This window comes from Bufo bufo, chromosome 1, assembly GCF_905171765.1.
Source record: "Bufo bufo chromosome 1, aBufBuf1.1, whole genome shotgun sequence".
NCBI classification, from domain to species: Eukaryota; Metazoa; Chordata; class Amphibia; order Anura; family Bufonidae; genus Bufo; species Bufo bufo.
In genome coordinates, this window is record NC_053389.1 from 426,936,731 (window position 1) to 426,964,001 (window position 27,271).

General features: G+C 40.5%; 1 protein-coding gene across 2 annotated transcripts in view; it reads left to right on the top strand.

The window, feature by feature from the left end:
• Positions 1–27,271, top strand: part of HTR4 (5-hydroxytryptamine receptor 4) — a 707,781-nt gene that overhangs the window by 339,445 nt on the left and 341,065 nt on the right. For both annotated transcript variants that reach the window (XM_040406579.1, XM_040406590.1), the window contains exon 3: positions 21,497–21,622. In XM_040406579.1, the coding sequence (XP_040262513.1) occupies positions 21,497–21,622 (126 nt within the window). The remainder of the gene's footprint in view (positions 1–21,496; positions 21,623–27,271) is intronic.

A 27,271-nucleotide genomic window follows, 5' to 3' on the forward strand; every position in this document is an offset into this window, starting at 1 on the left:
TATCATACAGAATATAAAAGTAAGATCAATAGTGGAATTTGAAGTTATTTTCTGGTGATAGACCATAAGGAGCAATCTTCTACCTAAATTTAGGTGTCAAGATTGAGATGAGGTATGATCAGCAGGAGGTGGTTAATATGGCAAGGAATGGTTAGGAATGGTTAATGGCAGTTGAGTGGCAGTGGGGATCCCAGATGTTAGGCTAGAAACAATGATGCTGTAGGTTGGGGAACAAACCAATCAGGTTCTGGTTCCCTCATATAGTTAGTGATAGTTTTGGTCTGGGGGTAGAGAGTACCAGTGCTTACAAGGAGGCTAAGACCCTGGTGGGTGTGGTAAACCAGGAGCACACAATTGTTTATAGCTAGTGAGTCTAAAGCATTAGTTAATGTTAACACAGAGTATACTAGCCATACATAAATGTCACATAGCACCTTTCATGTGACATGTGTAGCATCGTCTGTGCTTATCTGATGCCCATTTGTTCCATGTTTTTTTCCCTATAGAGCACTTGAAAAATTAATAGAGTTCATCTTAACGAAGAGGAGTTATCTCTAGAACAGGTTTTATGATTCCTAAAGAGGACACCATCCCTTTGGCATCAAAGTGATGTTATTAGGAATAATTTGGTTTTCAGTGGAACAACATTTTGAACACCCTAGAGATTGATATGGAGAGCTGAACAATCGCTAATGCATTGGTATCAAAGCAAGTCTATTCATTTGGGGACACTTCTCATGTTCACTCAAGTATATGTCTGTACTTTCCATTTGCATAAAAGGTCCCGAATGTATGCAAATTATGTAAGATTATGCAGGATGTCACTCATTCAAAGCTTTTCCAAAAGTGCATACTTGACATCCAAAGCATCTGACAATCATTTGTGTCCTGCAAACCCTTTTTTCTCATAAGAAATGTTTTCATTTTTTCTCAGCAAATCCTACTCCTGTTTGTTGACTCTCTTCCATAAAATTTCTTAATGAGTACATTTATTGCACACCTTTATATACCTATTTACTCTATGAACGTGAAGAATGTCTAAAGAGAAAATCTGTAGAAAATATATAAAATCTGTCAAAATATAAAATCTATTTTAAATTACATACTAGCTGTGATGTGTATCACAGGAGCTTTATTCACTTTAAAAATCCTGCTTTGTCATTATGTAGAGCCTGCCAACACAGTGGTCTTTGTACTGTCTGACTATAACCCATGCCACCCAATACTCTCATGTATGCAGTATTTTCCATGCTCAGATGCAGGACCCTATGTGCTGTCTGTGATTGGCACACATAGAGCAGCTCATTCGGCATTCTCTTTCCAAGGAACTCATCTGCAACATCTTCTGTGCAACTGCTGTAGGTTGGAAGAGGCTGCTCTGTGTGTGACAGGGGTTTGGCAGGTAATGCTTAGCTTATTAATGGTGTTATTAGAAGGTTATTACAGCACCAGCACAGTGTAAATTGACCTACTGTGGATTTTCACTGCAGATTTCAAAATACACAAAAAATCGGAAATCTGCTGTGAAAATCAACAGTATAAAATGACATGCTGTTGATGTATGCCTCAAATTACATCATGTTTGAACATGCCCTTAAGGATACCAGAATTAACCCATATAAAACATTTACAACCATACACACATAAAACCCATGCACACCTGAAAAACGGAGTGGTGAAGTGTAATAACATTACTGGGCATGACATTTATATTAGGGAATCAATACAGAGTAAATATTATGTGACATTTCCTTCTTTATAGGAAAGCAAACGCCAGAAAAAAATGTGGTTAACACAGTTGTTTAGGGGGAAAGGCTGTCAAAATAAATGCTATAAAAACACATATGGTATGAAAAAAAATCAAGCAGACTTTATAGTATTTTTTTCAAACAAATTTGTGTGCAGGAGCCCTTAAGGCGCAATTTAGTGGTATTTTTAGCCATTTTTGCCCATACAAAGCGGTTTACTACCACTCAGCAATCCACGGAAGAGGCCAGTGATCAACTGTAGCAGTCACGTGTTCGTCGACATGGTGCCACTGCTGCAGCCGGATTAATAGATCCCTGCGGAGAACCGGAGTGGCTGGCACAGGAAACCAGACAACCCTTTTAAGCTGTTCAGTTAGAATATCTCAATGTTCTTAGAACATTCTGGGTATAGGATATATATGGTGTTTATACTTTTTAATGTACCATAAAACTACACCAAGAATCTCTACCTCTTCATATTTCACACTTTAGTTTTAAAATCATATTTAGATGATTCTCAATATCAAGTTATAGATTTCTATGTGTGTCTGTCTGTGTGTCTTTTCTATATAAAATGTATGATATACACACATAGTATTATTTGGGCTTTCCAGTCAATAAAAGGATTAGCAATAAGCCAATCTAGAGGCTCATTTTATGGCTTCATTTTACAACTTTGACCTTGCTATTGCAGGACACTGTTACTTCTACAGTTCTTTAGAAGTACAGGTGCAAGGCAACAATTTGAGCACACTACCATAAAAGAGTGACTTTTTTATAATCTTTTCTCTTGATTGACTGCCAAAAAGTTATAATAATGCTCTGTACCAAAACCACTGTAGTTCTGTTCCTCTTTCCCAATAATGTACTTTTATGATGATGGCAGCAATGTTGATATAGTGTAGTTGTACTTGTAGTCTCATTTATTCTGAACAGATGTCAATTTGATAAGTACTATTTATTACTGTCATTTTGAAACATGACCATTCGCTTACCATGCCAGTATATCTCTTTGCAGAAAAATTTAACAAGAGATGTACTGGGAGTATCTACATTTTTGTATCCTAGTATTATTAGGCATATCTGATATGACATAGAAACACAGAATGTGTCGGCAGATAAGAACCATTTGGCCCATCTAGTCTGCCCAATATACTGAATACTATGGATAGCCCCAGACCCTATCTTATATGAAGGATGGCCTTATGCCTATCCCATGCATGCTTAAACCCCTTCACTGTATTTGCAACTACCACTTCTGCAGGAAGGCTATTCCATGCATCCACTACTCTCTCAGTAAAGTAATACTTCCTGATATTACTTTTAAACCTCTGCCCCTCTAATTTAAAACTATGTCCTCTTGTAGCAGTTTTTCTTCTTTTAAATATTCTCTCCTCTTTTACCTTGTTGATTCCCTTTACGTATTTAAAAGTTTCTATCATATCCCCTCTGTCTCTGTCTTGACTTTGTTTGAGTCTGTGAACTCTGCTGCTCTCAAGACCTTGTAAAAGGAATGGTCTAATTCCAGCCCTGCTAGATTCTTCCTCCTAAATAACATTACCATAGAACATTTACCTTATACACAGTCGAGTTACATTATCATAACCACCAGCTAATTTCCAGAGTAACCACAGTGTGCAGCACAGACAGCAGTGCATCCCACAGCTGCTAGAGGGTGTGTGTTGGGTGATCCATAGAGCAAATAGAGCAAACATGACAATCTAGGTGGTCCCATAGACGCTCAATTGGGTTCAAGTCTGGGGAATTTGGGGGCAAGGCTAGTACTTGGAAGTCTTGGTCATGCTCTTCCAACCAATATCAGACATTTCTAGCTGTGTGACATGCCACATTTTCTTGCTGGAAGATCCCACCCGCCCTAAGGAAGACAATCAGCATGTAGGGATATACATGATCTGCAAGAATGAATTCATACCCAAATTGGTTAATGGTGCCTTTCACATGGATGAAATTCCCTAACTTAGGATACGTGCAGGGAAGACAGACAAGACAAAATACGGAACATGAACGGACCGGGTCAGAACCAAGAGAGCTATGCAGTACAAAGGGTTAAGCAAAGAATGGTCAGGAGAAGCCGGGGTCAAATACCAGGAGAGTAGAGAAGTACAAGAGGAGTCCTAAGAGAGTAGTCAGGTGGGAGCCGAGGTCACAATACCAGGACGGATGCGCAGTACAGGAGGAGCAGGAAAAGGATCGTCAGGGAACGGAATCAGGTGAGTATTCAGTAGTCCAACAAATAGCCAGGAACCTAGAAATTAACAGGCCGACAGACCAACCAGTTGAGCACCGAGTTATCAGCTCGGCGCTCAAGGCAGACTTAGGAGCAGGGAGCCACCCAGCAGTAAAGCCGCCCTGGGAATGAGGTCAAACACAGATCCTCATTCCCAAAGCTAAGCAACAGTTCTGCGGGCAATGGGGGACCGAGTGCACCTTCGGAACCCCGTTACAAAAGGTGCAGTGACCATCAATCTGCTTCCTGAGCCCCATACACAGTAGAGTTCACTGAACTGTTGTTTTCAATTCACATCTGGTAGCACCCTGGTTAATTTTGACAGTAAGCCATTCTAATGTAGTGTGTCGGTGTGCCCTCACATACTTTCATTGCCAGCGTTCACCTCTCACATTAGTGGCTCATGGTGCTCCGCAGTTCTCACGTCTCTTATTCGCAATGGTGCCATTTTTCCACTCACGATACACTTTCACCACAGCAGCATGCAAACAATTCACAAACTTTGCCATTTCAGAAATACTGCTACATTTAGCCTGAAAGCCAATAATTATCCCTTTTTGCAACTCTAATAAATCACCCTTTTTACCCATGACAGCAATGAGGGACATGTGTGCAGACAGCCTATCACACTATTTAACTGCTGTGAGATCATGAAAGTTTTTTTTTTCAGACTATATAAATTACATGAAAAATCATAATTTTTGGTTTCTTGTTTGCATTGTGTTTCCACTGGAGAGTGCAGTATTATTAAGAAAAATGTAGAGCTTTGTTTCCTTAGTTTATCTTAGAATCAATTTCTGTGCAATCTACAGACATTCAGAGCGTCATGTATGGGGCATAATGACAAGTTTGTAGTCTAGAAAAAAACTAAATGCATAGAGCATCTGGAGTTACAAGAATAATATGTAATTGGAAATTCCCAATTCAGTTCTGTGATAGCGTATGATTGGATTTGGTATACATGTCCGGTTCTCTTATTCTGCCACCAGCAGTGCTATACAATCTTGAATGCCTAGCACTATCAAATTGTATGCAAATCAAAATATATTTGGGGACATTATTAGATGTCATTGTTAATCTATTCCCCATTAGGGACAGAAGTGTGACAATTATTAAGAGGCGCACACCTCTTAATAATTGTGGTATATCTCTGTAGAGCTCGTGCCAAAATTGATGGCTTATCCTTAGGATAGACCATCGTTATCAGGTCAGTGGGGCTCAGACTACTGATACCTCTGCAAATCAGCTGTTTAACCCCTTAACGCAAAACACCGTGCATGTACGGCGGGGGATGCTGTGCCAGAACGCATTTCGCCATACATGCACGGCGGGCTGATCGAGTTGGTGCAGGAGCTGCACCCGCCCGATCACTGCAGGGGTCAAGCAGTCCCTGGTAGAGGGCCCCTGCTGTATCCGCCGACATCACTGTTTACAGCGATGCTGGCGGATTAACCCCTTTTATGCCGCAGTCAGCGCTGACCGTGACATTGAAGTGGTTTGCGGCAGGTGAAGGAGCGCATCGGGTTCCCGCGCTGCTGTGGCAGGGACCTGATGTGTGACATGGCAGTCCGAAGCCGTGCAGAGGCTGCCCAATGCCTTGCACGGCATGGAGACCTGCTTCTTTGGGTGCCCAGGAGATCCAGCCTCAGGTACTCAGTGTAATCCACTAACAGGCAATGCATTACAATACAGATGTATTGTAATGCATTGCAGAGGAGAACAGACCCCCAAAAGTTAAAGTCCCAGAGTGGGACAGAAAAGAAAATTGTGTAAAACTTTAAGAAATAATAAAAAGTATACATATTAGGTATTACCTCGTCCGTAACGACCTGCTCTATGAAAAATATCCCATGACCTAGCCCCTCAGGTGAACACCGTAAAAATAGTGTCAAAAAGCCATTTTTTTGTCACCTTACATCACAAAAAGTGTAATACTAAGTGATCAAAAAGTCATAAGCACCCCAAAATCATACCAATTAAACTGTCACCTCATCCCGCAAAAATAATTTGCATATGTATCAAATAGTTTTTTTTACACAATAAAAGCACACACAGCTATGGGGAATGGGTATTGCGGATGTGCTAGCGGCCATCTAGCAACCCATGTCCTCAGCTCTATACACAAAATCCTGGTGACCGGTTCCCTTTAAATGTAAAAAATAAATAAAAAAAAGTACACATATTAGGTATCGCCACAAAAGTGTAATAGCAAGCAAAGTCATACGCACCCCAAAATTGTACCAATCAAACCGTCATCTCATCCCGCAAAAATGATACCCTACCTAAGACAATCACCCAAAAAATAAAAAACTGTCTCTCAGACTATTGAGACACTAAAACATGATTTTTTTTCTTTGTTTCAAAAAAGATATTATTGTGTAAAACTTAAATAAATAAATAAAAGTATACATATTAGGTATTTCCACCACCGTAATGACCTGCTCTATAAAAATATCACATTGCCTAACCCTCAGATGAACACCGTAAAAAAAAAAAACCGCTATTCAAAAAGCTATTTTTTTGTCACCTTACATCACAAAAAGTGTAATTCCAAGCGATCAAAAAGTCATAAGCACCCCAAAATCATACCAATTAAACTGTCACCTCATCCCACAAAAAATTAGCCTCTATCTAAGACAATTTCCCAAAAAATAAAAAAAACTATGGCTCTCAGAATACGGAGACACTAAAACATGATTTTTTTTTCTTTGTTTCAAAAAAGATATTATTGTGTAAAACTTAGATAAATAAAAAAAGTATGCATATTAGGTATTGCCACGTCCGTAACGACCTGCTCTATAAAAATATCACATTACCTAACCCCTCAGGTGAACACCGTAAAAAAAAAAAAAAACGGTGTCAAAAAGTAATTTTTTGTCACCTTACATCACAAAAAGTGTAATACCAAGCGATCAAAAAGTCATAAGCACCCCCAAAATCATACTAATCAACCCGTCACCTCATCCCGCAAGAAATTAGCCTCTATCTAAGACAATTGCCCAAAAAATAAAAAACCCTGGCTCTCAGAATATGGAGACACTAAAACATGATTTTTTTGGTTTAAGAAATGCTGATATTGTGTAAAACTTAAAGAAATTTAAAAAAGTATACATATAAGGTATTGCCACGTCTGTAACAACCTGCCCTATAAAAACATTACATGACCTAACCCCTCAGGTGAACACCAAAAAAAAAATTAATAAAACGGTGTCAAAAAAGCCTTTTTTTTGTCACCTTACATCACAAAAAGTGTAATAGCAAGCGATCAAAAAGTCATATGCACCCTAAAATAATACCAATCAAACAGTCATCTCATACAGAAAAAAAAAGAGCCCCTACATACTGTAAGACAGTAGCCCAAAAGATTTAAAAGCTATGGCTTTCAGAATTTGGAGACACAAAAATATATTTTTATTTGGTATTGTCACATCCGTAACAACCTGCTCTATAAAAATAGCTCATGATCTAACCTGTCAGATGAATGTCGTAAATAACAAAGTATAAAAACGGTACAAAACAGCTATTTTTTGTCACCTTGCTTCACAAAAAGTGTAATATAGAGCAACCAAAAATCATCAGTACCCTAAAATAGTACCAACAAAACTGCCACTTTATCCCGTAGTTTCCAAAATAGGGTACCTTTTTGGGATTTTTTACTCTAGGGGTGCATCAGGGGGTCTTCAAATGTGACATAACAAGTTACAGTAAAATTATCCCAGTGAAATCTGCCCTCCAAATTCCATATGGCATTCCTTTCCTTCTGCGGCCTGCCGTGTGCCCGTTCAGCAGTTTACAACCACAAATGGGGTGTTTCTGTAAACTACAGAATCAGGGCAATAAATATTGAGTTTAGTTTGATTGTTAATCCTTGCTTTGTTAGCGGAAAAAAATACTAAAATGGGAAATCTGCCAAGAAATTTGAAATTCTGAAATTTCATATCCATTTTTTTATTAATTCTTGTGGAACACCTAAAGGGTTAACAAAGTTTGGAAAATCAGTTTTGCATACCTTGAGGGGTGTAGTTTCTAAAATGGGGTCACTTTTTTGGAGTTTTTACTATAGGGGTTTATCAGGGGGCTTCAAATGGGACATGGTGTTCCTTTCCTTCTGCGCCCTGCCGTGTGGCCATACAGCAGTTTATGACCACTTATGGGGTGTTTCTGTAAACTACAGAATCAGGGCAATAAATATTGAGTTTTGTTTGGCTGTTAACCCTTGCTTTGTTAGCAGAAAAAAATTAAATAAAATGGAAAATCTGCCAAAAAAGTGAAATTCTAAAATGTAATCTTCAATTTCCATTAATTCTTGTGGAACACCTAAAGGGTTAACAACGTTTGTAAAACCATTTTTTAATACCTTGAGGGGTGTAGTTTCTAAAATGGGGTCACTTTTTTGGAGTTTCTACTCTAGGGGTGCATCGGGGGGCTTCAAATGGGACATGGTGTCAAAAAACCAGTCCATCAAAATCTGCCTTCTAAAAACCGTATGGCGTTCCTTTCCTTCTGCGCCCTGCCGTGTGCCCATACAGCAGTTTACGACCACATATGGGGTGTTTCTGTAAACTACAGAATCAGGGCAATAAATATTGAGTTTAGTTTGGCTGTTAATCCTTTCCATTAATTCTTGTGGAACACCTAAAGAGTTAAAATCAGTTTTTAATACCTTGAGGGGTGTAGTTTATAAAATGGGGTCATTTTTGTGTGGTTTCTATTATGCAAGCCTCAAAAAGTGACTTCAGACTTGAACTGGTCCTTAAAAAGTGGGTTTTGCTTCTAAAATTCTAGGTCCTTCTAACGTCCCCAAAAAATGAAATGGCATTCACAAAATGATCCAAACATGAAGTAGACATATGGGAAATGTAAAGTAATAACTATTATATGAGGTATCACTATCTGTTTTAAAAGCAGAGAAATTGAAATTTGGAAAACAACTTTATATTCATCTGTCAATCACCTTCCTTTATGCCCAAGGGGCGGTTTTTCTCCTACCTTTGTGCCCAGCCATGCCCCAACTGTCGTTTCCTAGTGCCGCCCAGATCATTATTATTCACTGCGCTGGGCGGCTTTTACAGTCCCCGATCCTGCCGAGCCGGCGCATGCCCAATAGAAACGTATGGGCATCGGCCTCACTTGTACCTTCTGCGCGTGCGCTGGATAACTTACCCGGCACCCTCACTCGCCGGAATCGCAGTGCGCCTGCGTCCCTTATTCAATGCGGCAGCATCGGCGTCTCCTGCTGCGCCTGCGCCAGCTCGGCAGGATCGGGGACTGTAAAAGCTGCCCAGCGCAGTGAATAATAATGAGCTGGGCGGCACTAGGAAACGACAGTTGGGGCGCTGCTGGGCACAAAGGTAGGAGAAAAACCGCCCCTTGGGCATAAAGGAAGGTGATTGACAGATGAATATGAAGTGGTTTTTACATGGTTTAAAATGCGGACAGGGGGTACTCTTATATCATTGGAATACACTTTAATAGACCTATGATTTCATAGGAATATCTAAATATGTTTATCGGGCCTGTCAGTGTCCCTTTAAGGTGAAAAATGGCCCGGTCCTTAAAGGGTTAAAGGAGTCACTGTGCTCAGGGGAGGGCTGCAACCTCTTTATTATTTACGCTTCAGCTTTTACTCATTTACATTTATAGGAAAAAGTTGCAAGGGTAAAGTCACACACAGTGTTTGTGGCATTTTTTGATGCATTTTGAGCCAAAGCTAGTCCTGGTACGGTGGTAATTCAGTACCCAAGGATGTACTTTGTATGTTCTTCCTACTGTGTAACAGTCAGAAATTCAAACCATGTCTTTTTTTTAAAGCTGACAAGTGCGTTATTGTGTGAGTCAGAAATGGATTTCAGTGAAATCTGTATATACCTGCAGCTTTAATTGCCAACCCCATTTCTGAGTGCTCTTATTTGTGATGTATAATGGTCTTGTTTTAGATCTTGGTCTTGTTTTAAAGCTGAGGTTGTCAGCTTTAAAAGAAGACCTATAGCTGTTACACAGCCCGAGATATGACAACAGGAAGCAGCCCTCCATCCTTAAGCTGGATAAGATTTCAGCCAGTATGGAGAAGAAGAGGGCAGGCCAGTGGGGGAGTGCTGACAAGCTACACAGGGAGAGAGAGAGAGAGAGAGAGAGAGACACACACACACACAAAGCCTTCTCTTTCCCTGTGTCATTGTACATGGTCCCAGGGAGAGCACAACATGTATTTTATCAACCCCCTTTCCACATGCTCTCTGATTGTCACATATGAGAGTTTTTTTTTTTGGAGAAATGGATTGAGAAAATGATTGTGTAACGGTCATGTACACACACACACATGGGGGAGGATAGTAACCACTGCGCTCCACCCTCACCCCTGGCCCTGCCTACTTGCCTCACGAGTCCTGATGACAGGGGATAACTGGATGGCAGTCCCTAACTTAGTATACGTGCGGGAAGGACAGACAAGACAAATAACGGATAGTGAACAGACCGGGTCAAAACCAAGAGGACAACGCAGTACAGAGGGATAAGCAAAGAAAGGTCAGGAGAAGCCGGGGTCATAAATACCAGGAGAGTCGAGAAGTACCAAAGGAGTCCGCAAAGAATAGTCAGGTGGAAGCCGAGGTCAATATACCAGGAAGGATGCGCAGTACAGGAGGAGCAGGCAAAGGATCATCAGGGAACAGGATCAGGTAAGTACACAGGTATCCAACAACTGCCAGGAACCTAAATTAACAGGCAACCTGTGGCCAGCAGGCTGCCTGTATTTATAGTGGGGAGTGAGGGTCATGTGACGTGGCCAGCGTCACATGACCGACAGACCAACCAGTCGAGCACCGAGTGATCAGCTCGGCGCTCAAGGCAGACCTAGAAGCAGGGAGCCTCCCAGCTAGCAAAGCCGCCCTGGGAACGAGGTCAAACACAGATCCTCGCTCCCAAAGCTAAGCAGCAGGTCTGCGGCTGATGGGAGACCAAGTGTGCCTTCGGCACCCCGTTACAGATTGTTTGCTCGTCTTTGCACCTGATTAGGCCATCTGTTAATGACCTAAGCCAGAATTTTACCAGCGTCTGGATCTTGGCACCAAATTAGGCTGCACCAAATATAACACAAACATCGGTAAAGTTTCCATTTTACACTGTCCCTATACTGTCCATACTCGATCTATAGAGTAAAATATAAAGGCCGCTTCTCTATCGATACCCACTACACTTTGCAGTAATGGCTATAACTATTATCACTATAGATATTTTTCTGACAGATGGAAAGAATAGTCATCGGTCATAAAATACATTTTCGCTTATTGACTGTTGTTTTCAATTACTGCAGTTTTTTTTTAAACAACAATATTCAGCCACTTTCAGACAGGTTTAATACAAGGGCTTTGTTTGTGCCCATATTATGTATGCAACACCCAGACTTCCAACGGTTCATCAGAACCAGTGGTATGGGACTCATTTTTTCATGAACCACATGAGGTTCAGGTATTGGTTCTATCATACAGGAGTAATAAAGCACCCAAATTATACCCATCTAAAAGCATTAAAAGAGGTTCAGGGATTTATCATTGTTAAATAGAATGTTTGTATCGGGGGATAAAAAAATATATACCTATATAATTCCCAATATTTGCATTCAAAAGCTGGTACATTCCTGCAGTTTTTGCATTTCTTTTTCACATGCAGCATTGACTATAGACATGTGTGGCATGTATGAACTTCTCACATCCTACATTTTTTTGCAAATTATATTTACACAAGTTCTCTGCTAGAATACACATTGTAGTAACAAATTTGATTTTTTTCCCAATTTAGTCCAATAACTACTGTTTGCTAAGTTGCATGAAGATAGTTGTGTGTATTAATTATTAGGTTCTATTTTTCTACACAGAGGTTTTGTACTCTCAGAAAATGTAGATTTTGGTAACCTAGAAGTGGTTTGTTGTGTACAGTATACATTTATAACACATAAGTAGATGATGGCCATATATACTGCATAATACATTGCCTCTGTTCAAGTGTTTTTATTATGATCTGACAACTTGAACCCCTGCTGATCAGTTGTTCCCTGTAGCCTTCGGGAAACTCAACACCATTAAAGGTTTATATGGTGTTTTGTGTTACTGCAGCTCAGCTCCTATTCACTTCAGTGGGAGATGAGCTGCAGCAAACCAGCACAGCCACTACACTTGGAACGGAGTTATGATACATGCTCCATTCAAGAGCTAGTTCTGTTGCAAGAGACTGTAGGGAGCAGCTGATTGATAGGGGTGTCAGACTTTCATGGATAAGATTTTAAAGGGGTTGTCTGGAAATTAAGAAAATGAAAATACTTAAATATTACTTTAGTATAAATATATTCCCAAATACATTTCATTAGCTATAATGGTTCATTTTGTCTAGGGAGCAATCATTAGGAGAAATAAAATGGCCATCAGTCCTATCAGTACACACACGTCCTATCAGTACACACAAAACCTGTCCTAATTACACAGCAGTGTTGTTACTTTACAACACTGAGGTAAAGAGCTGCTTCATCCTCCTCTCTGCTCTATTTGTCAAGAATTATGATGCTGAATACAGATGATAAGATCTTCAGCTGAATCTCTGTAGGAAAGGAGTTCATGAGGAGAAATGAAGTACAGTACAGAGAGGACAGACTGTGGTAATGGAGACTGCATACAAGCGCTGCTGCTCATTATCTACACCCCCACTATCCTCTCTGTACTTTATGTCTCCTAATGAACGCCATTCTTAGAGAGATTAATCTGAAGATCATATTAAACTGTAATCAGGATCATAATCCCTGACAAGTAAAAGAGGAAGATGGCGCAGCTCTTTAACTTGTCTTCCTGTGTAACAGGTTTTGTTTGGACTAGTAGGATGGCGGCCATTTTATTTTTCCTAATGATTGCTCCCCGGACAAAACGAGCCATTGTAACTAATGAAAGGTATTTGGTAATATTTTGATAATGAAGTAATTAAGTATTTTTATTTTCTTAATTCCCGTAGAACCCCTTTAATGACCTATCCTGAGGACATTGGAGATTTGTACATCTCAACGTATTACATTTATGTTGATTCTATTTTTAAACTTGGATGTGGGTTTTAGGTCCAAATTTTTGTTTCGATTCATTTTTTAAACAATTCCTGTTTGTGACAAGTTAGATAAAAGTGGACATGTTTGTCAACAGTCCGTCAAGGCAATTGCAATCATCAGGTTGTCTGTGAGCAGAGACAGTTGGTAACGGGCATGAGAAAGTATTCTGCTAGATGCCTCTAGCTATGCCAAACATCTGGAAAATAATTTCTTCTTCTTTATTTCGTTATTAGATCAAACTTGTACAAAAAGTTGGGTATGCTGATGCCATCTATATAAGGCCAAATGTACTTATTCTTACTACTCAGTAGTCATAAAATAAATGTGATATTGTTATGGACTAAAAAAAAATCTATACTTAGTGCATTTTTGTAAATCGAAAATACCAATTAAAAAGCCCTACATGCGGAGAGGAAAATGGTGTGTAATGGTGTAAGTATCCACTTCACCCCAATATTAGGGGAAAGAACCCTTGCTGCGTTCCTTCAGTTGGTTTCGGTTATCTATTATTTTTAAGGCGAATCTAGATACATGGTTGAGACAACCCTAACAGAAGTCGTATAGTACAGAAATAGTAATGGCCTTTAAATTCTGATGGAATGAGCTCATAAACAGTTTCTTATTCATGACTTTAAGTTATGTAGAAGAATGTCACACATTTATGTTATACTTAGAAACCTGATTTTTTAGCCTTCATTTCTGAAACACAGCCTGTGTAACAAACTCATGTGATAGCCCAGCATTTGCTTGTTGTGTCTAGGCAGGCTATGCTTAGAAAACCTTGCTGTTCTTTCTCAAGTTTATCAGTTTGCAAAAGGATTGAGCTTATTGTATGCATGTTTCTTTTTACACATAATGCTACATGATTTTACCTTTTCTTAACTCATGGAACACAAACATTTTCAAGTATATTGGTCACATGTCATAAACAATTCAAAAGAATCATCTGTTTTTGCTCCTTCAAGGTTCAGATTGATCGATTGACCTCATATGATGTGAGGAAACCCTTTGCCTGTCCTGGCCTTTTTGCTCCTGAGGTCTATGTTCAGGCAGAGCTCTGTCCTAGTTATAACTTTGCCAATTGGCTCTCTGTTTCTTACAAAAAAAATAACTATTAATTAGTTTGCAACCAGTACTCTATTGGGTTTCCTCAAATAAAATGTTCTGCAGTCTGTCATGCAGAATTCAGTTATTGCAAGATGTGGCTATTGAGAAAATATATTATATCAAATTATACAAGTATTGACATAAGGAGATGATTTATAATGACTTGCATTGTTTGACATTAAATTTCCAAGCTAAAATTGGCCGGAACTGTGAGCAGTATCTCCTGAATTTAAGCATAGTTAAAGGACTCGGAGGAGTGTATCATGATGGAATTTTTTAAGTCACTTTCTTCTAGAATAAAAAAAATTCTATACTTAATTGGACCCTCATTTATGTGGAACTCTCGATTATAGAAGTTCGATTTTTACCTGGTATAGAAGCAACGCCTCAATTCATTCATTCGGTCCTGTAATCGTGAGATTCTATTTGAATACTTCCCACAGTTGGAGACAGTTCGTAAGATAACTGGAGATCGTGAACACAAGTGACCGTAAAATCATCTAAGCCGTTCCAGCTGACAATCTGTTACTAGGTACTGCCACATTCGATATTACTAGCCACGTGGGACGCCACTGTGTGCGCAAGTGATACGGCAATCAAACTATTCCACATTAGGAGGTTTAATCACAGCACCCCAGTTAGTGAATGTATGCCGAAATGTTGATAATATACATACAATCGAACTGAGAACATTATATGTGTCTTGAATTCAGATTGTTATTTTCGAATATTCATTGGCTATTTTCAAACATTCATTGTCTATTCCAATCGGCGAAAGTTTCATAGAATTACTCACTATCCAGATATCGATACTATATAATCAAATGGGTAATAATTCATGCCATAAAAGACAAAATCACCATTCTTATTCACCACTGATGGTGCATTCTATCAAGTAGATTTTATTGTCATATATTTGAATGGTGATTTTACAACCTCAGCCATAATTTTTATTATTATATATTTTAGTAGTTGTTACAAATTAGGTATATTTTAACGATTATTGTTTTTTTAAATTATTATATGTTTAAGGCTACTTTCACACTTGCGGCAGAGAGATCCGGCAGGCAGTTCCGTCGCCGGAACTGCCTGCCGGATCAGGCAAAATGTATGCTAACTGATGGCATTAGTAAGACTGATCAGGATCCTGATCAGTCTTAAAAATGCCTGATCAGTCGAAAAAATGCATTGAAATGCCGGATCCGTCTTTCCGGTGTCATCCGGCAAAAACGGATCCGGCATTTATTTTTTCACCTTTTTTTCAGTCTGCGCATGCGCATACCGGAACGACGGATCCGGCATTCCGGTATTCTGAATGCCGGATCCGGCACTAATACATTCCTATGGGAAAAAATGCCTGATCCGGCGTTCAGGCAAGTCTTCAGTTTTTTTAGCCGGAGATAAAACCGTAGCATGCTACGGTTTTATCTTTTGCCTGATCAGTCAAAACGACTGAACTGAAGACATACTGATGCAAACTGAACGGATTACTCTCCATTCAGAATGCATGGGGACATACCTGATCAGTTCTTTTCCGGTATAGAGCCCCTGTGACGGAACTCTATGCCGGAAAAGAACAACGCAAGTGTGAAAGTAGCCTTAGTTGTCATATCTGCATCTGTGTAATAATAAATTATTTAATAGATACCATTGCCCACATTTGTACGTCTCTCTGTGTGGTCCGAGTGGTGAGTGCTCAGCCTTTATAGCTATTGTGTTAAAGAGTCCATTTCTAGAAATACGCCAAAAGGAGCAGAAACACTGAGGATAGATCCTGGTATTTGTGGTACAAGCTTCAAAGCCAGTAGATACAAGTGCATGTGCTTTATTCAGACAACGCATTTCAGGACCTAGTCCAGATGAAGGGAGTAGTACACTCCAGAAACATGTTGCCCAAATAAAGCAACTGCACTTAACTATTTGTTTTCAAGGTAATCTAGATACATGATTGAGACAATCCTCACAGAGGTCATACAGTACAGAAATAGTGCACAGAATATTTAGTGAACATAGTGCTATATAAGCATCAGAATACATGGCGTGCAGTAGAGGAGCCAAATCTCATGTCTGGCCCCTATTCAGTCAGCTAAATGAACATTAAACATCACAGTAGTGTGGTATACTGTTTGCTGCAGAGTGTAATACATTTGTAATGGAAAATAATGTTTAAATTGCCCCTAGTAGATATCATTGGTAATAAAACAAATAGCAATTTATAGTCGTTCAAAAGGCTGACTGCTAGGAAACCATATTTAAATGATTTTTGTACTGTGTGATTTTTATAATCCTTTTTCATTGACAAAATTAAGTGCGCTATAGCCTGCTGTTTAAATACTATTAACCTCTTTGCCCTGTGTCTACAACAGAAAGACTAAATCTCTCAACTGTTGCATTCGGCAAAGACCACAGCTGAGATCTGATGTTCTAGATAAAAGGCAGCCACCTGGAAAGAAAATAAGATAAATTGTACAGTATTTTAGGTATTCCAGTATTCCCTAGACACACATGTGACCTCATGTACCGGAGAAGGGATTTTTCTAAATTCCATAATTTATATACTGTGAACATAGATACCAGAGCAAAAGCATGTCTAATGGGATTTTGGGGCTATAGGATTTATTTCTTACTACAGAGGTGGCAGCAGCTTTTTTCAGTAAATTCTGTTAATGCCTCATGCTAATATACTTGCAGATTATCTATAGCACGGTGTAGAGCAATATATAATTAATTATGCACACAATTTAATAAAATTTGATATTAAGTAATATTTTTTTTTTACTAAATATATCTTTTATTGTAACTTCAAAATTAAAGGTTACATTTGACACTAGCTCAATGATAGTATTTATTAGTAGTAGTATCATATTACAATAATTATTAGTCGTGGCTTTTTATATTGTGACAATCATACATTATCAATTGTAGGACTGATCAGTTTTAGGCTGGGTTCACACTTGAGCGTTTTACAGCGCGTTCAAACGCGCTGTAAAACGCTCAACACATGAAAACCAATGCTTCCCTATGGCCCTGGTTCTCACTTGAGCGTTTTACAGTGCTGAAAAACGCGCTGTAAAACGCCCTACGCTCAAACAAGTACTTGAGCTTCTTTGGGGCGTTTTGACGCGCGTTTGTGGCCATAGGACATTGCAGTCAATCACACAAACGCGCGTCAAACGCGCGTTTACTATTGCAAAAAACGCTCGTCAAAAACGCGCATCAAAAACGCGCGTTAAACGCGCATATTAAAGACGCTCAGGTCTGAACCCAGCCTTAGTATGGTAGACTGTTATTCTTTAAGGCCGGGTTCAGACCTGAGCGTCTTTGATATGCGCGTTTAACGCGCGTTTTTGACGCGCGTTTTTTGCAATAGTAAATGCGCGTTTGACGCGCGTTTGTGTGATTGACTGCAATGTCCTATGGCCACAAACGTGCTGTAAAACGCCCCAAAGAAGCTCAAGTACTTGTTTGAGCGTAGGGCGTTTTACAGCGCGTTTTTCAGCGCTGTAAAACGCTCAAGTGAGAACCAGGGCCATAGGGAAGCATTGGTTTTCATGTGTTGAGCGTTTTACAGCGCGTTTGAACGCGCTGTAAAACGCTCAAGTGTGAACCCAGCCTTAGGCTGGGTTCAGACCTGAGCGTCTTTGATATGCGCGTTTAACGCGCGTTTTTGACGCGCGTTTTTGACGAGCGTTTTTTGCAATAGTAAACGCGCGTTTGACGCGCGTTTGTGTGATTGACTGCAATGTCCTATGGCCACAAACGCGCGTCAAAACGCCCCAAAGAAGCTCAAGTACTTGTTTGAGCGTAGGGCGTTTTACAGCGCGTTTTTCAGCGCTGTAAAACGCTTAAGTGAGAACCAGGGCCATAGGGAAGCATTGGTTTTCATGTGTTGAGCGTTTTACAGCGCGTTTGAACGCGCTGTAAAACGCTCAAGTGTGAACCCAGCCTGAGTGTATACTCATGGAAATACTTCAGAAAAAGGTATTGTTTTTTTGAAATCACTAATATTTAAAGTATATTCAAGAAACACATGCACCACAAAAATTTGACTTTATTGAAAGGTATCACATAGATATCAAGTTCTTACATACATACAGATTTAGCCCTGACTATCTAGATCCTAGTCTGCTGGGGCAAAAACAAACAAAAAAAAAATAATAATAATAGATTCATTGATATTTCAGATAAACTCTTGAATTTTAGAAACAAATTAACTGAACTAATCTCTACCCGGTTTATATAAAATTCTGTTTTTCTATATATTCAGCTACATAGAAATTTGCATTTTACATTTTAATTTGTTAAAGCAGATTGTGGGAAAGTTACATTTTAAATGGATTACAGACAAACGAGGGGGACCAGTTTTCTGTAGAAACTTTACAAATTTAGTTGCAATTGTGTGCCAAAATTGCAACTTTGTAGCCATTTCTGATGACCTGGCCACTTTTCTAACAAGAAGTAGGCCAGACTTCTTTAAAGGGCTTGTCCGGGCTTTTACTATTGATGACCTATCCTCAGGTTAGGTCATCAATATCAGATCGGTGGGGTCCGACACCTAGCACCCCCGCCAATCAGCTGTATGAGGAGACTGTATGTGCAGTGCGCACTTGCTGTCTGCCTTCTCTCTTCCTGTTTAACGCTGCTGTCTATGGCAAAGACAGAAAACTGGTGAACATTACCATAGAAATCTACCCAAACTGGAGCAGAATTCATTTCTAGCCCACAGACAGCTGAAGATGTGACAATTTTATTAAAAGGGATGCAACGGCGGGCTTAATGAATCTCCTGCCATGGTGTTCAACACAAATTTACTTCCACAGAGCCATAGAGTCATCCTTACAGTCACTTTAACAGTGAAGTCTGCTTCCTGCATTACTTGTCCCTTAAACTGTACTGCTAACATTCTGTAGACTCTCTCTGAAGCACAATTAACACAAATGTTACAAAAAATATGATTGCAAATGCATATGTTACAAAAATGTATTGATTCAGTATTAGAAATTTCCCATTGTGTTGTGTCTACAGTTTATATGCAGACCTGTGTGTCACCATGGTAGCAGATTACAAACAAACTCTTGGTAGTATGATTTTGCAGTCATATTTCCATCTCTGCCCTTTTTTTGCAGATATAAATTTGAGGCAGAGGTGCACCTAGCCTTTTTGCTGCCTGAGGCAAACACTAAAACGGCACCCCCCTCCCCTTCCCAATGCCAAATTCTCTACCTAACACCTTCCTTTCAGCCGAATTGTTAAAGGCATACTTGAAAAACATTGCATACAGTGCTACAAAGCATACAGAGTAATACGGTGCCACATACCTCTTACATCCAGTGATGTCTCCTCTGATATAGATACTCTTTCTTTATCTTCTCCACTCAGACCAGACCGCCATGATGATTTCTTTCAGCCATCTCTTGTCTCTGCAGAGTTTGACAGACATCTTAGTTTCCTACTTTTCCTTCTTCCTCCCACCTTCTGAACACCCCTTCCTGCCTCCTCTAATACCATGCCCACTGTGCTCCCCAATACTATACTACAGAAAAGCAGGAGTCCACTTGAAAATACTAGTACCCTATAGATAGTGCGCCTTTCAATAATTATTGGCACACAGTGCCCTAAAAAATAACTGTGCGCAGCAAATAGTGTCCCTGACACTTATTGCCGTAAATATAGTGTTCTCCAAAAATAATTGTGCCAAGCTAAAACTGTGCCAGGGTACCCCACTATAACAGTCCTCCCAAAAGTCCCACCAGTAGTAATAATTCTCTGCCAGAGTGCATTATATGGTAACAGTGCCCCCAATAGTAATCATGTCCCTCGTTTTACCGCCAGATGTCATAATGCACCCATAGTGCTCATACTAGTAATCATGTTCCCCGTATTCCCTCAGCAGTAATAAACGCCACCATAAGGCCCTCAGTAGTAATAATTCCTCCTATAATGTGTGCCTGTAAAAAAAAAAAAAAAAAACACACATATATGTCAGTATAATGTTTGCCAGTAAAATAATTCCCCCTTACATTGTGTGCTAGTACAAAAATGCTCCCTTATAATGTGTGCCAGTACAAAAATGCCCCTTTATGTGTGCCAATACAAAAAATGCTCCCTTATAACCTGCGAGTACAAAAATACCCCCTTTTAGTGCCCCCAGTAGAGCGAATGCCCCCATAGTGGCCCCCTTAGAATGTGTGCTAGTACAAAAAATACAACCTTATAATCTGTGCCAGTATAAAAATGCTCCTTTATAATGTGTGTCAGTACAAAAATTACCCCCTTTTAGTGCCCCCAGTAGAATGAATGTCCCCATAGTGGCCCACTTATAGTGTGTGAGCCAGTACAAAAATTCTCCTTTTTAGAGCACCCACTGTCCCCACAGTGTTATCCCCATTGTGGCCCAACAGCATGCTGCCAATTACAAATATTAAACACAAATACTTACCTCCTTTATTAAACTCAAATACTTACCTTTTCCAGTCCGTGCCCTGAGCTGATGCAACCTGTCTAGGCAGTGCGCTCATGGCTGTTCTGGTGCCTCACCTCGCCTCATTGGCGGTGCATACCTAATTTAAGGTAATAAAAGACATTATGACCAACTAAAGAATACTGTTAATCCTTCAAGTTAACTTCATGGTCGAAATAGGAATAACCTGAGTACGTTCCGGCCAGTGAGGTAAGTGGAGTTACAGAAATGGCGAAGCCAGCTGCATTCTGATGTTTCTGTAACTCCCATAACCGTGAATGGGTGTCTAGCAAACAGCATATCACAACGAGCTACATTTTATTCTGTAATTCTTGAGTTACCTGATACAGCATAACTTGCTGTGCTACTTTGTTTGTGTAGCTCCCATTTATATAGTATCCGAGCACCCCCTGCCAGCTTGTACTCAGGTTTAATTCTTCTTCTTCCATGAAAGGCAGAAATGGGAATAACCCTTTAAGCTAAAAATGTAATTGAGCTCAATCTTAGTTTCTTAAAGCTATGAATGACAAGTTTGTGTAGATATGCAGGGTACTCTTACTGAGAATTTACAGTATCACTATATAACAAGGCAGATTTCCCTTTCAGAAGTCTGGGAAAGCAATGAAACAACCCTGTGCAACCTGTTTGGCAGCAATATTGGTTGTTAAGGTATTGGAAATGAAGGATTTCTCCATGATAATCATATTAATATTAAGCACTTTGAATATATTTAAAGGTGTTATTTGACTAAATATACATACTGTTTATGATACAATGTTTAATAAACCTTTTCAACAACCTGTGCTGCAGTTAATCTTGCCACATTGTTTTTTTTTTTTGTTCCTTAATAGAGCACAAGAGGGATTCAGTGTTGGGGAGAAGATAGTTCTCATCACCTTCATCACAGCAGTCATCCTGATGACCATTCTGGGTAACCTTCTAGTGATGGTTGCAGTATGCAGAGATAGACAGCTAAGGTGAGTCACAACTTATATATAGGTATTACGTTTGGATGGCATTGCAGTTCTTAATACCACAGCACAGAAAGCACCAGATATGTGTAATAGGATTGCATTTCAGCAGGCCTTGCTTCCAGTGTCGGACTGGGGTGCCTAGGGCCCACCAGTGGAAATTATTCTAGGGGCCCACCCTACAGCTACCAAAAAGAAATATTACTCGTTCATTTTTAGGGCCCATGCACCTGAATATTTGCAGTTTAGCACACAATAGAGTGTGTAAAACAGAACAGTATTGTGCACTGCTCTATATCAGATTGTTTCTCATTAAGCAGCTCATTGTAGTTGATAACCTAATCTGTTATGGTCCCTTTACACAGGGCGACAGAGCAGGAGATTGTTGGGAAGGGAGCGTTCCTTCCCGACAATTGCCTGCTTTTTAACAGAGGAAAATGCTGAATTTACATGCAGTGATCTCCATTGTATGGGAAGCAGTGAACACTACTGTCAATGTTCTTCCCCATACTGACTAGTTGTTTGCCGGTAGCAGATGGTGATTACACAGCACAATCTACTTCCAGTAAATGATCATTTTTATGTGCGCCCAAACGATCGAATTACGGTACTCGATGAATGAGCGTTTTGTTCGTTCATCAGGCAATCTATCGCAGCCAGTACTTCCAAGAGCTACTAAAGCAAGCAACATGGTAACCTGTGTTACAGTGAACTACACTGTGACAATATGTCTATTTTTATATTTTTTTTATATATTAAAGCATTTTTTTTTTAATCATGTTTCCATTTCTAAAAGCCATATATTTTTTTTATTTTTCTGCCAATGATCTTGTGTGGGGGCCCCTTTTTTGCAGGAAGAGTTGACATATTAATTGTTGCATTTTTTGGGTGTGTATGATTTTTTGATCGTTCAATTTTACACTTTTTTGGGGGAAGGGGACCAAAAAAAGGCAGTTTTTTATGGCATTAACCTGAGGGGATAGGTCATGTCATTTTTATAGAGCAGGTCGTTACAGACGCGACAATACCTAATATGTCTATTTTTTTTATTTCTACTAAATGGATTTTCTCATCTCAGACAATGGGGGCATATTGCTAGGATATGCCCCATTGTCTTACAGGTGCGGGTCACACCTATGCTGGGACCCACACCTATATTGAGAACGGAGCCCTGAAAGTGGTAGAGGGCACACTGCCCATACACAGCCACCCTCAATTAATTTTCTTTGGGGCCGCCACAAATAGCGCTGGCTCGGCTATTTCCGTCGGGCCTATAGAAGTGAATGGGAGTGGTGGCCGGTCATGAGCAGTGCACTCCCATTTACTTCTATGGGGAGACTGCTTGGTGGTGGCCAGACCGGAGTCCTCCAGCCACCACCTTGTGGGGCTCCTGTACTGATATAGATGGGACCCACATCTATAAGACAAGCTATATGCCCCCATTGTCTGAGATAAGACAATCCCTTTAAGTTTTGCACAGTGAAAAATATATTTTTGTGGTACCATTTTCTGAAATCCATATTTATTTTTATTTTTGGGGTGATTGTCTTATATAGGAGCTTGTTTTTTGCAGGATGAGGTGACAGTTTGATAGGTACCATTTCGGAGTGCATACGGTTTTTAGATTGCTTGGCATTAGACTTTGTTTTGGCACTGTTTTTATTTAGTTTTTTTATGGCATTCACCTGAGGGGATAGAGCGTGTGATATTTTTATAGAGCAGGTCGTTACAGACGCGGCGATACCTAATATATGGCTGTTTTTCTTTTTTTTCTGTTATTTATAATTTTATATGACTTTATTATGGGAAAGCTGCGTTTTTTTTTTGTTTTTTTTTTTACTTGAAACCTAGGTATCCTACAGGTAATTACAAAAAAAAAAAACAACAACTACAGCACAAAATTAAACAATAAATACAGTATTATTTTATTAATGACGTCTACGGAGCTGTGTGAGGACTCTTTTTTTGAGGGTCCGATCTGTACTATATTGATACCGTATGTTGGAGTGTGTATGACTTTTTTAGCAATGTTTATTAAAATTTTTGTAGTATGCAATCATAATTGTAATATAAAACTACAGCATGTTGCAGGAAAACTACAACTCCCAGCAGGTCCTGAAGGTTTGCATCTCACAGGGCATGCTAGGAGTTGTAATTTCCAGAGGGGAATGCAGTAAAATGTGAAATTATACTATATATTTATTAAACTATATATTTACTTATATTTCCTACTGTCTTGGGGGACTAGCGGCCGCCTGTGATGTCTACCACTGAGTCACAGGCAGCTTCTGTTTTATAGGGGACACAGCAGCACCACCAGCACATCTGCACACTCAGGAGCACAGTAAAAGACCGCTACTGCGCTCTGCAGACTCTAGAATATGGGCTTTGTGAGGACGCAGCGTGCGTGCATCACAGGGAGTGAGAAGGAAGCACAGACACTGTACCACATGTATCAAGAGGCGGATCCTGCCACCCACTGAAAGATGGCAGCGCCAGACGCCAGCATCACTGCAGGGCAATTTAAGTGGCGAGATGATCAAGATCATCTTGCCACCTTCTGTATGTCAGTGTAGCTCGGCTTCTCCTATTAAAGCGGCAGGCAGCGGCGCTTGCCAGAAGAAAGCTGGGGCTGCCTGCCACTGCTGATTAACATGTAGACCAGAGGTCGCACTACATTTTTTCCAGAAGATTAAAAATACTCCTCTTAACAATTTTGAGGAGTATTTTTAGCCGAGGAGTACACATTTTGCTGTAATTCACATATATAATGCATAGGCCCACATAACGTTATGAGGCTGATATTTCTGCAGGGAAACCATTGCTAGTATCCCATGCAGAAATAAATGTAGACAATTTTACATTTATCCAACATCATAAACTAAACATAAGACCACTGCTGCCATACACTGCGCCCACCTGACGCTGCCATACACTGCGCCCACCTGACACTGCCATACACTGCTCCCACCTGACGCTGCCATACACAGCGCCCACCTGACTCTGCCATACACTGCGCCCACCTGACGCTGCCATACACTGCGCCCACCTGACGCTGCCATACACTGCGCCCACCTGACGCTGCCATACACTGCGCCCACCTGACGCTGCCATACACAGCGCCCACCTGACGCTGCCATACACAGGGCCCACCTGAAGCTGCCATACACAGCGCCCACCTGATGCTGCCATACACAGCGCCCACCTGATGCTGCCATACACAGTGCCCGCCTGATGCTGCCATACACAGGGCCCGCCTAACGCTGCCATAGACAGTGCCCCCCTGACGCTGACATACACAGCGCCCACCTGACGCTGCCATACACAGCGCCTGCCTGAAGCTGCCATACACAGAGCTCGCCTGATGCTGCCATACACAGTGCCCCCCTGACACTACTATATACATATTACATACATAGCTCTGCTACATGTACATTACACAGATAGAACTACTTTGTGCACATTACACACAGAAAACTGTAGAATAGACTGGTTACACTGACACAGCCCTGCTTTATACACACCTTCCATACATAAGGTACCTGTGCATTCTCCACCAGCACAGTCCTAGCCTGTGTTCCCCTAACTCCTTCCACACACATGGCTGATCACATGACTGTGACATCACCACAGGTCCTGTAACCACAAAGTAGTGTCTAGTCCAGTCTCTGGAGCTGCTCCTGGTGAGAGATATTTCTATGAGGGGTGGGGCTTCTCAGGAGAGGGGCAGAGCTTCAACTAGGCAGGGGCCCACTGAGGATTTCCCCGGCTCCCCGGTGGGCAAGTCTGAGCCTGCTTGCTTCAGATCATTCTCACAGCATGCAATTTGCAAAACTGATAGCCTATATTTCCTGAACCACAAAGCCCCTTCTCCTCTAGAGGAATTCAACCACTAATTAGAGCTAAGAAATTCTCTGTCATATTCTTGGAGGCTTATTATATAAAGACTCGACCCTGTCTTAAATTTTTAGCTAAATATGTCATAGATATAAGCTTTTGGCTGCTTTTTTTCCTCTGCTGACTTCTCAGTTTGACACCTGTCAGGGTTATTGGATGCAGCATTATTAAATTGTATTCTCTATACAGTTAGTGAGATGAACAAAAACAGAAATCCTTAAAAGAGAAGCTCTCATAGTTTAATGCAGATTAGTATACTAACACTCTGAGACAAGGCCGTAACTAGACGTGGCTGCGCTCTGTAGCAAACTTTTGAATTCCCTCCACCCAGGCTCGGACAGGTGAATCTCCTGGTGGGCCCCTAGTCTCCCGCCCCCTGTACAAGTGGCACATAACACAGTAGATTTACTGCACTACATACATATATTCAGTGTACAGCACCTCCACCAGCCTATGTTCATATAAAAAACTTGATAGATTATAAAAGAAACTCCCCAGCTTATTATAGACACGACCATGTAGCTGAGATGACTTCTAGGTGTAGAGGAATGCTGGCCAGTATCCTCTTCTCCTCAGGACCTACCTTCTCAAAGTTGCTGCAGGAACCCCCATATTCAATCATCTGGGAGAATCTTGCTGCTGTATGAGCAGGTAATATTTGAATGTATCCATACGGTTGGCCCCCCAAATAAATTCTACTGGTGGGCCCTAGGCACCCCAGTCCGACACTGCCCCCGCCCCCCTCCCTGCTGTGTTACAACGTGGATGCCACAGGCAGTATTGACTGTGGAATCTAATCGATTGAACATACTTTTCTATATATATTTAATAAAAATGCAAAAAATATATATTTAAAAGCAGGCACATCCATTCTCCTCTAGCAGCTTCCATCTTGCCCAGTGCTGCTTATTTCAAACATGCACAATCCCCCAAAGATTGAAACCTGACAGAATTGGCTAGGTATTATGAGATCTCCCACCTATGATTAAATGACTGGTATTACATTTGAATTATTTAGCTATAATTCTAATTTAATAGCAGTCTTTTATTCTTGATAACTAGATATCCTTGTAATAGTGCCCCTCTTTCGCCCCCCTCTGGAAGTGTGCCCCCCCACACAGTAATAGTGAAGATGGAGTTGACAGTGATGATCACCAGGTCCCCCTGATACAGCGGGTCCCATAGCAGCTGCTATGGTGGTAGTTACACCAATGACCTAAGAATAATGTACAATTTAAACCCATTACTGTCTTGGGTTTCTTCTTCTTAACTGAGACCATTAGGTGTGGTCTTGTATAATGTTAGGAGAAGTTGCAAGTTCTAAAAGCTTAGAACCTGTGTCAGGAAGATACTTATCAGCACCCTGGTCAGGCTGTAACAATTGTATACTAATCCTGCAAATGTGTTTCTGTCTGTACTGTATGTCCGATGAGAGCCTATACACTTTAGATAACTGACAGCTATCACTCCAAACATCCAGTATTCAAGCATGCTCATCTTGGTGGATGAATGGGGGGGAGGGGGGTGTTGAAATTTTCCCCAGAGGGTGTGGTTTGTTCGACTTTCTTAGGTTTTGGGGTGGTTCTGTTGCCAAATTTGATAAAAATATTGGCCATGTTGAAATCCAACAGCTGATCCTTCTTTCCCACAAAAAACTGCCATTAGGGAAAGTGTGGACACATGGATTGTCAGCTTGTCCTACCAAAGTTAGCCGTTTTAGGAACAAGTTCGGAAATAATTACCTGCTGCTATTAAGTC